This window comes from Chenopodium quinoa, unplaced genomic scaffold, assembly GCF_001683475.1.
Source record: "Chenopodium quinoa cultivar QQ74 unplaced genomic scaffold, ASM168347v1, whole genome shotgun sequence".
Taxonomy (NCBI): domain Eukaryota; kingdom Viridiplantae; phylum Streptophyta; class Magnoliopsida; order Caryophyllales; family Amaranthaceae; genus Chenopodium; species Chenopodium quinoa.
This window is the reverse complement of record NW_018744041.1, coordinates 1564957-1581317: the sequence shown is the minus strand read 5'-3', so window position 1 is coordinate 1581317 and position 16361 is coordinate 1564957. Positions and strand designations below refer to the sequence as shown.

Here is a 16361-nt window from a genome sequence, read left to right as displayed (position 1 = left end):
CTGACAAGGTAATTGGATGTTTCGGGTTCAAGTTCAAGTTCGAGAATTTTGATATGACAGGTATTATGCTCACCCCTTAAAATATGTTCCAATCAAATCAATGCCTTAAAAATAAAAATAAGAACGGAGGAGTAGTGATTAAGGATTTGTTCTGATTTACCAAATAAAGCTGAATTGAATTGTTGATGAGAGAAGAAAATTAAGAATTAAACTGAACGGAAATAAAACTAAAATAAACATAACATACTTAAAAAAAGCAAGCAAATAGAGAGAATAAAAGGTGAATCACGGCCTTTGACACTTGTACCCCAGGCTTTGACACTTGTATCCCCACCTCTGCAGTCATGCCCCCATTCATCTCGTGAACGTCGTGACTCAATAAATTAAAGCCCCACTTCTCATCCGTTTCTCCCTCCTCCCTTTCTCATTCAAAACAAACAAACTACAAATTCCAACCACTGCTATTTCTTTTTAGCTTGTTTTAAATATGTGCGAGTGAAGTCAAGTTGTTAGATACAATTCCATCCCCTCTCACATAAATCATAATCCATTATTACGCTCCTTTTAATTTCTTGCAATTACAACCATTCCACAAATTAAAAAATCACTACTCCGTATTATTCTTGAATCAACAATTACATACTTGACAAAATCTCACTAGACGACCAAGTCATGGCTAAGTCTCACGTTGAACTGGACTTCTTTGGGTTACAGCCCTTGCCCCATCCTCCTCAGCCCCAGTCTCAGCCTCAGCCTCGGCATCGCCTTGATCGCCGTGCAAGTTTCCGTGGTATGTAACCAACACCGATATGATATGATATTATTCGTATTTGGCGTAAAATGTTAATTATGATTTGTGAAACAGGAATAGCAAAGATAAATCCGGAAATAGTGAAGAATGTGATAGCAAGCAAGTATGGTGCACCTGCCGCAGCTGATTATAATCCTAAGTCCGCGTCTCTTCCTGGGACTCCTCGTCTTGGATTTTCTCAACTCCCCGTCTTTCAACCTCAACCTGGGTTTGTTTTCAATTTTTTAATATTATTTATTTTTATAAAACGTGTTTTTAATATTGGTCAACTTAAATATCTAATTTTAATTAAAGTTGTTTAAAAGAAAATAAAAATGAAGGGGTTTATTAATTTAATAATTGAGAAAAGAAAACAGGGCAGGTAGCATGGAGAAGGCTGGAGAAACTGCCCCAATTACCATATTCTATAATGGGACCGTTTCTGTTTTTGATCTGCCCCACGACAAGGTTTCTACTTGTTTACTATTTCTTCTATTTAACAAATATTGATCGTCTTTTGTGAATTACTGCGTCCGTTATAGTTTATGTACAACGATTTGACATAAAGCAGAGAGGAAAAATGTCTAATCGTTGCAGATAACTTGTAATGGAGGTAGTATATACAAGAAAAACATTACACGTATGTAATTAGGCCGTGTTGGTATGATAAACAATTGTGATTATGATTGACAGGCAGAGCACGTAATGAAGCTAGCAATGGAAAAGTATGGAAAAGTGTTGGATGAATCAAGTTTAATGTCACCCAAAATAAGTACTAATACTGAGAATATACAAGGATCACTAAGTGAGGATGGAGGTTAGTGGAGTATTAATCTACTTTTAATTATGATTTGGAGGTAATTAATTATTAATTAATTAAACATGCGTGTGTTAGTGTTTGAATTAAGATTCCTTAAAATGTTTGCATTAAAATGGGAATATGTTTGTTTATATGATGCTGATATGCCTATCAAACGTAAGAAATCACTTCAGAGGTTCTTTGAGAAGCGCAAAGAGAGGTTTTTTCATTCTTCTACTACTTGTTTTTATTATTCTTAAGTTATGCATGCACCTTTGAGATGGTTTGGTAGCTTCATAATAATAAGTTTGTGATTAAATTTAAGAAAAAAGTACAATTTATATCATATGAGTAGTTTTATACTCGGTATTATATTTTATGGGAATGGTTTTTTTGAAGGTAAGAAAAGGTAAATTAGTGAAATTGTATTTTGTTGGTTGATGAGAGAATAAATAATGGGATCACCTCCATAGGCCCATTATTGAAGTTGGAAGGAATACTTATTTCTGATTTTCATAAAAGAAGTAACGTGAATCATGTGAATATAAGAGTATATAATCAAATATTTGCTTATTTCATAATAAATAGATTATGAGAGTGAGGGATAACTCAAGTATTAATAGCTTCTCTTTCGAACATCCGATCAATTCTCACCCGTCTTTTGTGGCTCTCTAAACATCAAAAAATAAAAAATGATCATCATATTATTTTATTTGTGTTTGCTTATTATGAAATATCTTTAAGATCATAATTATAAGGTTAAAAACAATTTTCATATTAAAAAATTCATCAATGAGAATTTTAGGGCTTGTTCTCTTCGAGTCTTCGGCTTATTTTCAATTTAGTTCAGTTCAGTTCCTAATTTTCTTCTCTTATAAAATATTCATTTCAATTCAGCTCTAATCTGTTAAGTTCAATAAATCAAAACAGATCTGTAAACAATTTCATTTAATACAAATTAATCTAATTTCCTTACAAATTATACCCATAGTGCAATTAAATTTAAAATTTAATCTAATCATGAAATCGGATTATAGATTTATAATAGACTAAATCCAGTGAATTAAACATAATTTAAACTATCTTCATTTCATTTTAGTTTGATTACGTACCTTAGCTTTAATTTCACTGTTTTTTCACGGTATAATATTATTATATAATAAATACCCTTTATCAATTGGTATAGATTCATAAGGTGGTTATAATTTGATATACTTAGCCAATTAGAGTGCCCTCCTTTATTAATATTAATCGGTCAAACTTCTAAGTTCAATTCAACATACACAAAAGTTTTCTTTCTTTGTTTTCAACTAACCTAGCCTATACTCTAGTGCTGTCAAATTTCAAATCGAAACCGTTTAACTGCCCGAAATCGACCGACTCAAATGAGAACCGAACCGATTAAAAACCGATTTTTTTTAAAACCGAAAACCGACCCGAACCGTATTTTAGTAAACCCGAAACCGAATCGACCCAAATAATGTTAAACCGTATAAGAACCGAACCCGTTAACAAACCGAACCGAATATAAACCGAACTGAAAGAAAACCGAACCGAAAAAGAACCGAACCGTATCTAACCCAAAACCGGTTCCAACCCGAAACCGTTTAAACTGGCAAAAAAACCGCTTACACCGAACCGTTAGCAAACTGCTACCCGTTTGCACCAAACCATTTAAAAACCAAACTGGTTATAAACCAAACCGTTTATGAACCAAACCGCTTCTAAATCAAACCATTTAAAACTTTTTTATATAATTAAATGGATTTATTTTTTTTTTTATTTTTTTTTTTGACGGGGATATAATTAAATGGATTAAATATTAGAAATCTTAGAATATTTTTTTTAAAAATAGCAAGGCAAATCATTCATTAAGGTCTTAAGGATAATCAGTGTTCACAAACAAGAGAAAAACAAGCAGGCTCAGGCCCTGCCTCAAACTATTAGCAACACTACTGCCTCCAGTCATGTATACATTTGAGGTGATGAAACCAAATGAAGAAAAAATCTTGTAATATTAAGTACCAAGGCTTGGCTGAAGGCGTAATAAATAAAATTAATTCACATAGACTATTAAGCATATGATTACATTGATTTTGTGAGTAATAATGAAATAAAGATGAGAGTGTGCTAGTGACATGAATATACTATTAGGCTATGTTTTAATTCAGATTCAACTATAATTTAGTAAACTTAAAATGGAACCGATATGAATAACGTTAAAGTGGTTAAACAATCGAAGAACCGAACCAGTTATAAACTGAACTGAAAAAGAACTGAACCAATTAAAAACTGAACCGAAAAATAACGAACCAGTTATAAACTGAACCAAAAAAGAACCGAACTGTTTCTAACCCGAAACTGTTTGAACCGGGATAAAAACCGTTTACACCGCACCGTTAACAAACTGCAACCCGTCTGCATCGAACCGTTTACTACCCGGACTGTTTACAACCCGAACCGAATTAAAACCGCTTAAGAATAAACCGAAAACGAATCGAATCGATAACTATTTAAACCGAACCAAAACCGACCCGTGAGACAATTAAACCGATTCCAAACCGACCCGATTAAATACCAAACCGATTTTAAACCGAACCGAAACCGAACTGTTAAACCGTTTTGACAGTGCTACTATACTCCATTGACTAGAATTCGCTAAGATTGTTGTCTAGGAACAATTGGTGATAACAAACTAATAACAAATGGTTAATTAAAGTGCAAATAATTGAAACGAAGGATGGTAGGTCAGTAGATGGTTAGTCGCTTATGTATACTTTTAACTTTAGCATGGTGGTTCACTGGTTCAAATTTTATGAAGAAAGTGGGAGGGACCCTACAAGTATTACTTTATTTGGAATTAGTCTATGATAGACTGATAGTGGTGCATATCCTTACCTTATTTGTTATACTCCGTATTTTTTTTCGCAAAATAAAGCTTATAATCGACAAGATACATATAATTTGAGTCTATTTTTAAACACAAACTTTCCAAAAAAATCGTTTTGTACAATAATTATTGTACATTTATTATAAAGATAACCTAAAGTAATCAAAAGTTACCCATAAAATGAATAAAAATTACCCATAAAATGAATAAAAGTTACCCCAATATGCATAAAAGTAACCCAATACAAATAAAAAATTATTTACGTTTTATTAGTAAAGAATCACATTTTAAATGAATAAAAATCAATATTAATGATTGAATGTAATTAAACTATCTTTATAAAGTATAAACTACGAAGTATTACCCCAAAAAAAAAAGAGAAAAACCTACCTTTATAAAACTTTTTTTTGTTATCTATTTATATAAAAATTATATTATGTTTAAAGTTACCTAAAAAAAGGCAAAAAATGAACCTAAAATTAGCTAAAAGTTATACTCAATGTACACTACTATTAGTGTTAATGGGGTACATATAAAAGTTTTTCATTTTAAAAACAGTTACGTACATTTTGGTTTTACATGATAAAGATATTGCATAGACATAACAAATTAATATAATAATACTCTAAAAATTGAAAGAATCCACGTTTAAATTATTTATTGATTTGGGAAACTACTTGATTCTTTCCTGGAAAGCTTTTGGAAATAAGTCAAATAATGTGATTTGTCCATTATCTCTTAAGTATGAGTTGGTTGAGGTTGAGTGGGTCTTTCCCTTTGCTTGCAAATTACAATCATCAAAAGATTCAAAACTCTTCATCACATCTTCCTTTTATAGGATGCCATTCTTTAAGATTACCCGCAAAACTAGCATTCCCCGTACGATATTCTTTGCTTCCTGGCTCCTTTAAATGATGCTCGTACAAATTCTTGCCTGATTTTCCACAATATTTCCTTTTTTCATTCATACATTATGATGGTAGAGAATTTTTATTAATGTTGGACAATTTTCTTCATTAATCAATGGTGGGTACGTAACACAGTGTTGGGCTGTAGGCTTATGGCTCAATCTTATAGATGTATTTATCAAAATAGCAACATAAATAGATATTAACAAACCAACCGACTTCTAATACTTAAAAAACTCAATAATGCAAGTTTTTGATTTTTAGAGTAAGTCGAATTTTCATAAGCAATTCTCGAGGATCAACAGTAATATGCTATGCACCCGTAAGTTGTTAAAAGTGTTAGTCCGTGACATAATGTTTGAAACTAGTTCGGAAGAGGGCGGAACTAAGGAAGCAGTATTGTTTAATTGATGCAGGTTGGTGTCACCATATGCAAACATGGAACACATGGTTACCGGAGTCCACCAGCAAAAGACCTAAATTACTATGCAAATGTCACAGTTGAAGACAACAATGTTGATTACCCACGTCAATTATTTTGCCGTATTGTTTTTGTTATCTTATTTTCCAGAATTAACCAAACATTATCTTTCAATTCCCTGTATAAAAGTCGTCTTGCAACTTCCACCCTCTTTCTTTTTCTTATGGGAATTCTGCACGTGTTTATTTTATTTGTCGTATATTTAGCATTATTACGCATTTCGTATTAAGTATTATTTGTATAAAAAAAAATCTAGCTAGGTTCTATTCTAGACCAACCATCTAGTATAGAATTGACTATATAATTCGTACTGTATTTTAATTCGTTTAGCTTAATTAGTCAAACAATGGAGTGGGTGCTTCCTTATTAGCAATAATGATGTCTTTATTTATTTGATTGTTCAGTTATACTCCGTATTAATGCTTTATGTTTTAGTCACATTTCTCATTGACTTGGCCAACTAACTTTATGTTATAGACTTTGTTGAATAATTGAATTTTTATACTATTCTCCCATTGTTCTTTCTTATTTGTGGTCCTTTCAATTGTTTGATTGATGTATGTATCTGATTATTTGCGAAAAGACTGAAACCTTCAAATCAATACTTTGCATAATATTCACATTTAAATATTTAATACTTCCTTTGTTTCTTTTTAGTTGACGCCGATTGATTTAGGCACATACTCCCTCCGTCCCAAATTACTTGCATCACTTTCCTTATAAGGTCGTCTCAAATTACTTGCAACATTTCTATAAAAGGTATTGTCCCACTATTTTTTTAATATTTATCTCAAATATCAATGGCCCACTATTATTTCACTTTTGTAAAAAAATGATAAAAAATTTACACCCCCCCCACCCCCCCTACCCATATGTACCCCCTGATCTAATTTCACTTCACAGGCCACTTTCTTTCCTTCATATATTTTTTTTTATTTTACTTTTACTTTTGCAATTCACTTTCTCACTCCAAATTATTTTAACCCATTTTCAAGGTTCTTTCCATTCATCTTCTTCCCCAAATCATGAAACAAATTACTGTAGATTTGAGAAAAAATCTCATGGATAATACTGAAAAACATCAAATTAATCCTGATTTAGCTAAAAACAAAGATCAAGCTCATTCATCTACCCCAATTCTGATGTAATTGGGGTTTGGGTCGATGATTCTGTAGAACCATTTTCAATAGTTCCTGAAACTCCGCCAGACGTTCTCCACACTCGAGAGCGTGAAGTGACTACTCCACCGGACGTTTTTCTTCCAAGTGCGTTTTTTTCGGTAGAGCACGAAGAGTGAGTTGTTCCTAACACTCCAGAACGTGAAGTGGCTACCACTCCTGTGTGTGTAGCTCCAAAGCTAATTCGATGTAGTAGCGGACGTCAATTTAAAAATTCGATGTAGTGGCTACCACTATGGTGTTTGCCGGCAAAAATTAAAAAAGGAATCAAATTTTTTGGATTCACATGTTAGATGCACGTGTATCCAACAGCACACCCCCACCCCCCCCCCCCCCCCCCCACCCCCAAAAAAATGCTATGGCCCACTTCCACTAGCTATAATAAAAAAATGCCCACTACCAACTTACATACATTATAATAAATAAGTCAATTACTTTGCATAAAATCCAGCGCCAGTCAAACCGTTGCAACTAAACCGGGACGGAGGGAGTATATTAAAGAGAGGAGAAAGAGTGATAGAGAATGAAAAAGCAATTGGGTAGCTTGTAAATACATGGTAAATAAGTTACCCTAAAAGAAAACGTGTCAACTAAAAAAAACTTCTTGAAAAGGAATACATGTCAATTAAAAAGAAACAGATGTATTAATTAATATCTTGATTTTATTTGCGTGGCATATGCAAATATTTGATTAGAGAATATGACTTTAATTCATTAACTAAACACGATTGTCTGGCATATGCAAATATTTGATACATTCACCATATGCCATAAAAAACTTTCTAATACACCATATTGTCCATATACCAATCAATTTAACAACAATGTCACAATATGCCACAGTTCAATTCAGTTCTAATAAGGACCTGTTCTCTTCACATTATTATATAAGGGTATGTTCTCTTCAGATTATTTTTTCCGTTCTAATAAATTAAGTTAAGTTCTTAACTTCTCTCATAAAATATTTAGTTCAGTTAAGATCCAATAAGTCAATTCAACTCAAACCCTAAATGTCTAATACTAGTATTAAGCATTTTAGACTATATATGTCTAGTTTTAAATGCTCCTGGAGAGAAATTGAGTCCATAAATCCAATAAATAAGCTACATGATCTATGTCTAATATTGGTTGGGTTATAAACAAATTGCAGAACAACTATTAAATTCTAGATCCATTTAGACATTTATAAATGATAGATTGAGAGTAGAGGTGTCAATTCGAACGATCAAATCAAGTTACATCAATTCTTAAAGTTCAGTCAAACAAAATTATTAGGTCACACAAGGTCTAAAAACTACAAATCTACAAGTTTCGTGTGTAATATTGTGTATAGTCGTTCATCATATTACGATAAGTTTTCATTTAAGTCTTAATAGGAATAACCAATTCCTTAATTAAAAAAGCCCCCTGCCCCTCTATTAACCCTGTTATAATTCACTCTTATTATGGTTTAATTCATTTGCTACCAATGAACAAATTTGTAACAAAATATAATCAAATCAATTATACTTACATTATAATATCAGATTAATTAAAAAAAAAATATAGGTCTTGACCAGGCCCCCAAATCAGAGAAGTTCAGAGGGGGCAGACATGTCGACCTAAGCTTCACTCTCTGTGCACACTACCATGCTTCCTTCATCATTTTTTTATCCAGAGCATCGGCTTATTGTGCACAGTATTTTTTTAATTTAAATTATAAATAAAACAACTAATTAATTGATTAAATTGCTAATTATCTGTCATAAGAACAGATGAGGTTGATTATAGGAGCATCAGTTTTAAAAAGCTCGATTTTTGTAACATCATGCATTACAACTCAGTTGTTATATCATGTGTATCATCATCTGCTCACTAATTCATCACCCCCAGATCATAAAATTGGTTCGTTCAAATTAAATACTTTTATCAGGAAACATGAATTTAAACAATAAGAGTAAAGAAAGATGAGAAATTAAAAACCAGAAGAAAAAATTATAGAAGTAAGTAGAAAAATATAGAAAAAATGAAGATCGAAATGGAGAAATAGAAGAATTGAAGATGAAAGATTGAAACTTTACAGATGAACGATGAGGAAGTGAAGAAGAAGATGATCCCCATTTAAAGGCGGCCAAGTGAAACCCTAGATGGGGGTGGTGTATGCAATGGGCCGCGCCACCAAGTTTTTACAATATTGGGTTACTTGCTAGCTCAGTGGGCCTGGCTTAATTTCAGCCTAAACTCAAAACCTTTTTTATTTAGCATTTTAGCCTAATTAGTAAATATGTCTATTGGGGTGTGGACATGAACAAAATTGATCACCTTTCACCAACAAGTTTTATGATCCCGAAAGACACCTCACACATTTACTTTACTTTAGGAACAATTTCTTGAAATTGATCTGAAAGTGTTGGAATATAGCCTTTGATTTTGGACATATTTTGAATTTTTCTGTGTTCATAAAAGGTTGGAAGTCAGAGTTCTTCCACGGACCTCACAAAGACCATGGAAGCCCATATGCATGGAGAGCTAGAAATGTTTATCTTGTCTTTAAAATGACAAATTAGCCGATTAGTATACACCTTCTTTCGTTAGCTCAAAGACATGATCCACATGCCTTTATGTTACCAAATGGTTAGAAAGAGAACGTCCATATGCCTTTCGTTAGTTTTATATGTTCGACCTTCTCCAAAAGTACATTTTTTTTTTTATTAAGGCACCTTTCAATATATATTTTTGGTTTTGCGCCCTGCAAGTGTTGGTCAGATATGGTTCTAAATAACATCATATGGTATGAATGTATGACCCTAAGGGTGTCTCCCTTGTAATTACTTGAGTTTTTGACATAAGGTCCTAGCTTTGAATATTTGAGATTGATCAGATTTCATTGGTGAATTATACGGAGTATTATTCACTTCAAAAATAACATTCGGAAAGTCATTTCCTGACACATTAATAGAAGGCCCGTTGTTAGGAAAGATTAGGAGCATATCTTTTATATGTATCATATATTATAGTTACCTTAATTATAGGCTTAATTGACTCAAGATAGTATTTAGAATATCTTGTGATATTATCTTAGGAAGCTATGTACTCTATTTATATCTTTTGAGATCAATGAGAAGGATTCAAGCTTTCAGCCCTAAACAATTCATGCAGGAACCAAGAAAAGAACACTGGGAAGTAGCTCTGCGAGCTGTTAGATATCTGAAAGGCACTATAGGTCAAGGTATTTTGTTACGATCTGATAGTGAACTCACTTTGCAGGGTTGGTGTGATTCAGACTAGGCTACATGTCCCTTAACACGCAAAGCTTTGACAGGATGACTAGTTTTCTAGGCTACTCGCCTATTTCATGGAAGACCAAAAAGCAACCAATTGTTGCTACAAGTTCGTCGGATGCAGAGTATCGCTCCATGCATGCCATAACTTGTGAATTAAAGTGGTTGAAGGGTCTTCTTTCGAGCTTAGGTGTACATCATACCAAAGCTATAAAATTATTCTGCGATAGTTAGTCTGCATTGTACATTGCGAAGAACCCGGTGTTTCACGAACGAACAAAGCATATTGAAGTTGACTGTCACTTTATTTGGGATGCTATCATAGATGGTCTCATTGATCCCTCCTATGTTCCTACTCATGCCCAACTGGCCGATATCTTCACTAAAGCATTGGGCAAATCGCAATTTGAGCATCTCCTTCCCAAGTTGGGCGTCTTTAGTCCACCCGCTCCAACTTGAGAGGGGGAGGGGTGTTAGGAAAGATTAGGAGCATATCTTTTATATGTATCATATATTATAGTTTTCTTAACTATAAGCTTAATTGACTCAAGATAATATTTAGAATATCTTATGATATTATTTTAGGAAGCTATGTACTCTATTTATATGTGTTTGAGATCAGTGAGAAGGATTCAAGCTTTGAGCCCTAAACAATTTATCACCCGTCCTCGAGATTTCAAGTTGATCAATGATTTGACAATTTAAAGAAAGAAATAGCTTCTCTAATAATGTATTTTGTCATGTAAAAAATATATTAAAACCCTTTAAAAAAAAAGAAATTTAATTTATGAATGATAAAAGTTGATACTTCCTCTGTTTTTTTAATGAGGTACATTCAAATTTGCACATTTATCGAGACACCAAAAAATAAATTTATAAAAGTAGACATTATGCCAAATTCGACAACATATTATTGTATATGATCATATTTATATACTACATCCATTACAAATTATTTGCAACGATTTGACAAAGTACAGAGGAAAAATGTCTAATCGTTGTAAATATTATCTAACGGAGTTAGTATATTATAATAGTATACTAGTATTAGTTTAATTTGTCTACTTTGGGATTTTTTTTTTATGATTTAGAAGTAAAAAAAAAGTGTTCGAGTATCAATTTGAGACAATTAGGGGTTGTTTGGTTGACAAATAAAAACATGGGAAGTTGTAAATCCTAGAAATTGAAATTCTTTGAGGTTGCGTTTGGATATGCGGATTTCATTTCAAATAATAAAATTCAAATTCCGAAATTGAAATTCTACATTTCAAATTCAAATCATTTGTTTGGGAAATATGATAATTTCAAATTTAGGATTTCAAATTCAAATACTTGTTTGGGAAACAAGAGAATTTCAATTCTAGAATTTTAAATTCTAGTTGTTGTTTAATTTGGGAAACAATGGAATTCCAAATTCTAAATTTCAATACCTAAGTTCCAACTTAACTCTAATTATCTCTTAACTTACAACACTACTACTCATCAATACACAAAATGATCCAATATAATTTTTGATCATCGGGTAAATTTTTCAGCATGTCAAATTCCTCCAATGTGCCATTTAAGAATCTCTTAACCGCCCTCAAAGCTTGGTGTCGAGATATTCCAAGTACACTAGACACTTCCTTGTAGATTTCTTGACTAGTTGGCCTTGTTGATTTACTCACGTATTCCTTGAAAGATTCAGCAAAGCTACTCACAGCATCTGCAAGACGATCCTTTTTTAACCTTTTGTTTGAATCTCCGGAAGCCGTTTCTGATGTACTTGCATTATCATTTTCATTCTCCATTGCTGCAGCAGCTTCTTCATGTTGCTCAGCCACATCTCCTATTGCTCTATCAGGTGCAAACAAGGTACAAATGTCATCCCAATTCTCGATGCATTTGTTTTGATACGCAGATACTGCAGGCGTTTCCTGTTAACAAAAGAAGATTATACAAATTCAGATTACAAATGCCATATTCTAAGTATCGCAGTAACAGGGAAGTATAGCAGTAACAGGGCATTATAGCAGTAACAGGGCAACAGTATAGCAGTATTGCAGAATAGCAGTAACTTTGAACCACTTAACTCAGAACTTTTGTTCTTGTTGAGCAAATAACTGATAATTGCAAGTTGTAAACCATTCCTCCTCACTGGATAAAAGTCAATTGCTAGCCTTTAACATCTATTGATTTCAACACTTTTATAATATTATGATTGTTTTTTGTATAAAATGGGTTGACATTGATTACATAATATTATAATTTTCCTACAATATGTCATAATATTAAAGCAGTTAGGCAAAAAAATATGTTCTGGTAGACTTTGAGAAGATTGGAAGAGAAAATGATAGAACCGATGTAATCATACTTAATGTTGCTATAAGACAAACAAATCAAAAACTTTTTTCAAGGTAATACAACAGAACAGGTGATCAGGCTCGGTGCTGCATATATTCAGCAATCTTAATAATATTAAAATGCAGCATATATTATCAGATTAAAATGCAGCATACATTCAGCAATCTTAATAAGATTAAAATGCAGCATACATTGTAAGATCAAAATGCAGCATACATTCAGCAATCCTGATAAGATTAAAATGCAGAAATTGATACAAAAGATTCCTAACATACCAATTGCATGAATCCTAAAATTTTTGAACAAAACTATTTGCCATGTTAAGTGTTAAAACTATCTGCCATGGCTCTCAGCTAAGTTTGAACAAAACTATTGTGATAATACCATTTTTCCAATCAAAAAATGATAATTCACCCAAACATCAGCTAAAATCAGTCCCAAAGTCACAAGCTCAATGAAAAATATACTTTACCCAAACTTCAGCTAAAATCAGTCCCAAAGTCACAAGCTCAATGAAAAATATACTTTACCCAAACATCAGCTAATTACAGTATTAGAAACTTATATGAGTACAAAATCAAGAAGACTTCGGAATGCATACCATACAATATACATGCCATGCTTGAAGGTCTTCTACGGGGATCACTATCATCTTCTTTTTATCATCCCACTTAAACTTTGTATAAGTTGTGATATCATTGATGACCGAATGATGTTTCTTCCAAACCTTGATCCGATTCTTCACTTGATCCATGGTGACTAAGATGCCCAATTGTTTCCTCACGTTATCCACTGCAGCTTGATATGCTTGCGATTTGAATTCTCCATCACCTTTATTTCCCTCATTAATCTGCTCAAACAATGTTTTAGTGAGTACACCATCCATTTGTGTATTCCAACTTGTATAGTTTATTCTTTGTGATTGTGAAGGTGCCATAGGCTCTTTCCCAGATCTCCTCATAATGTATGATGTTCAGAGGTCCTGTAGACAAGAAAATAAAAATAAAAAATCAAATCAACACTTGTACTAATGCTAAAACTAAAATGACAAGAAGAAAGGCAAACAAATTTTATGACAAGAATAAAGGCAAACTAGTTTTATGACAAGAAGAAAGGCAAACTCGTTTTATGACAAGAATAAAGGCAAACTAGTTTTAAGACAAACCATACATAGTACACAAATTTCTCATTACATAATAAATAGTTTTATGACAAACCATAAATAATACACAAATGTCTCATTACAACTAAAACCCATGTAGCTTGACCCCTTCGTGCCATATATTCTTGAAACATCTTCTTAGCAAGGTCATCTCTAAATTTGTTCCACTCATTTGTTGTTCGGGCGGATAAAATGTAGTCTTCTTCTACCTCTTCCTCATCTATTGCTTCCATATTTATCAAGTCATGGTCCATCTCTTGCATAAGACTCGTTTCCTCCATGTTTTCTTCCCTTAGAAAATTATGTAGGATAAAGCAAGCATTGATAATTCTTACTTGAATTTTTTTTGGAAAAAAGCTAGAATTTCTTAAAATGCTCCAACGCTTCTTTAACAACCCAAATGCCCTTTCAATGGTATTTCGAGCAGATGAGTGTCACAAGTTAAAAAGCTCCTTTTCATTTGTAGGAGTGTTTCCTCTCCACAAGTTTAAATGGTATCTAGTACCTTTGTAAGGAGCTAGGAAACCTTCGGCATTAGAATATCCTAAATCAACAAGAAGATACTTATCTGCAATCAGAGAATGTTAACATTTTAATTATACATTCAAACTCACATAACCCAATCTTTATACAAAATAATAAAATATATATATATGTTCTTACTTTTAGGCACTTTAAGACCATTAGGCCTACGAAGAGCATCCCGAAGGACACGAGGATCCGATGCGGATCCTTCCCAACCAGGTAGCACATATGTGAATCGAAGGTTAGGATCACAAGTGGCTAGTACATTAGTGCTAAGGTTCTTTTTCCTATCTCGATAGCGAGGTCGATCCTCAATTGGCACAATCATATCAATATGTGTCCCATCAAGAGCTCCTATAACACCTTCGAACCACTTCCATTTATTATCATCAGCATAACTAGTAGTGTGATCGGCTTGTTTGATGTAATATTTCCCTAACTTGAGCATGGATGCAAGAACTACATGAAATTGACGACTAATAGTCTCCTCGGATCGTGCAAAGAGGGCTTGCATTGTTCTATTTTTCAAATCATGCGCAAGGGTATGAAGAAATAAAGCCACAATTTCTTTTATCGTGACATTTCTCGTGGTCTTTAGCCCACCTTTAGTTTGTAATACATGACATAGCTTCTCAAAACAACGTATATCGAGACGTAATTGCTCTCGACATATCCTATCATTCCTCAAAGTGTTCATCCATGTAGCTCTTGTTCTAGAACGCTCGGATTCATTCCATGCTATCTCCTTTAATCTATATTTCTTACCATACCATGCTCCTACTACTACCATAATAAAACCTAAAACCATCACAACTAAGTCCATTTCATCATCATCATCCCTTGGGCGCTTACGTGACTCTTGTATATTCAAATCAGACATCCTAAAACATTCATTCCAGACTATAAGACTATAAGTTCAGACCACACAAAACATAGCATCAAATTTAAAGCTACAATTTAAAGTTCAGACCACACAGAACCCCTTAAATTTGATGATATAAGGAGCAACATACAACAACATACAAGCAGAATTCAAACAAGCAGCAACATACAAGCATCTTTTAAACATAACCTACCAAATTTAAATAATACTTGAATGATGGAAATTAATATGATGTTTGAATTCTGCATCAAACATAACATACAAGTTCATACAAGCAGCATCATACAAGTTCATAATCAAAGTATTACAGCAACATATAAGCAGAATTCAAACATGCAGCAACATATAGGTCTTTTAAATAATAAAAACAGAAATTAAAGCATTAAAATATGAAACAGAAATTGATATGAAATTACAAGTTCATACAAGCAGCAACATATAACAACAAATCACGCATTAAAATATGAAATTGAACAACCAAATTGCAAATTAAACAACAAATCAACTATTTCTATAATAAAAAGAAACAAAAACACAAATTGTACCACATAATCGATAAACCCTAGATTATGAAATTGATATTCGATTAGTTAAAAAGAACTACCTCAGAAACTAATTCAATGGAGGATAAAAGCTCACAAGCCGGTTCAATGATGGATGCTCACACGCCGACAATCGAGCTGCTTCAATGGAGATGGAGGATCGAGAAAATCGAGCTGCTTCAATGGAGATGGAGAAAATATCGGGCAAGCTCTTCAATGGAGGAGAGAGAAAATCAAGCTGCTTCAATTGAGATGGAGGATCGAGCTGCTTCAATGGAGATGGAGGATCGAGAAAATCGAGCATCAAATAGGGAATAGAGTATGAAAGAGAAAATTAGGGCAAGTGGAGGATTTGAAATGGCAATATGTGAGATGGAATTTGAAAGTAATTGAGTTGGACTTAATTTTGTAAAGGCTTGGATTTGCATGGATTTGGCCCAAATACAAATCCAAATGCTTGCATTATCCAAATAGGCTATTTGGCCCAAATGAGAATTTCAAATGAAATCCCCATATCCAAACAGACCATGAAGTTGTTTGGTTGACAAATTCATGGGAAGTAGAAATTTCCATGAATTTCCACTTTCCACAAAATGGGGG

The 16361-nt window shown here is 33.1% G+C and overlaps 2 protein-coding genes across 7 annotated transcripts; one reads left to right on the top strand and one right to left on the bottom strand.

The window, feature by feature from the left end:
- Positions 1-166: 166 nt before the first annotated feature.
- On the top strand, positions 167-6271 carry LOC110690479 (protein TIFY 9-like). Of its 2 annotated transcripts, XM_021867327.1 has the most exons (6): positions 167-790; positions 866-1019; positions 1168-1258; positions 1484-1607; positions 1743-1809; positions 5804-6271. In XM_021867327.1, exons 1-6 carry the CDS (start codon positions 673-675, stop codon positions 5865-5867), a joined length of 618 nt encoding a protein of 205 aa, XP_021723019.1. In that variant the 5' UTR covers positions 167-672; the 3' UTR covers positions 5868-6271. The 2 variants fall into 2 exon arrangements, with proteins under 2 accessions (XP_021723019.1, XP_021723020.1); XM_021867328.1 differs by lacking the exon at positions 1743-1809 and having other exon boundaries at positions 169-790.
- A 5320-nt stretch (positions 6272-11591) lies between these two features.
- Positions 11592-16151, bottom strand: LOC110690478. 5 transcript variants are annotated; one of them, XR_002505103.1, is made up of 4 exons: positions 15824-16151; positions 14475-15236; positions 13251-14379; positions 11592-12222 (listed from the first exon to the last, which is right to left on the bottom strand). XR_002505103.1 is itself a non-coding variant. In XM_021867324.1 (4 exons), exons 3-4 carry the CDS (start codon positions 13608-13610, stop codon positions 11782-11784), a joined length of 801 nt encoding a protein of 266 aa, XP_021723016.1. In that variant the 5' UTR covers positions 13611-14379; positions 14475-15217; positions 15824-16135; the 3' UTR covers positions 11592-11781. The 5 variants fall into 5 exon arrangements, 3 of the variants coding, with proteins under 3 accessions (XP_021723016.1, XP_021723017.1, XP_021723018.1); XR_002505102.1 differs by having other exon boundaries at positions 14475-15217; XM_021867324.1 differs by having other exon boundaries at positions 14475-15217; positions 15824-16135.
- Positions 16152-16361: the final 210 nt, after the last annotated feature.

Bases quoted from the DNA above. Each gene is read 5' to 3' on its own strand.
- LOC110690479 (XM_021867327.1), top strand. From the start codon at position 673: ATGGCTAAGTCTCACGTTGAACTGGACTTCTTTGGGTTACAGCCCTTG. The intron at 1,259-1,483 runs GTTTCTACTTGT...TATGATTGACAG, and splicing joins TTGATCTGCCCCACGACAAG to GCAGAGCACGTAATGAAGCT. The intron at 1,810-5,803 runs GTTTTTTCATTC...TAATTGATGCAG, and splicing joins TTTGAGAAGCGCAAAGAGAG to GTTGGTGTCACCATATGCAA.
- LOC110690478 (XM_021867324.1), bottom strand. From the start codon at position 13,610: ATGAGGAGATCTGGGAAAGAGCCTATGGCACCTTCACAATCACAAAGA. The intron at 12,223-13,250 runs GTATGCATTCCG...TTTTGTTAACAG, and splicing joins CATGGCATGTATATTGTATG to GAAACGCCTGCAGTATCTGC.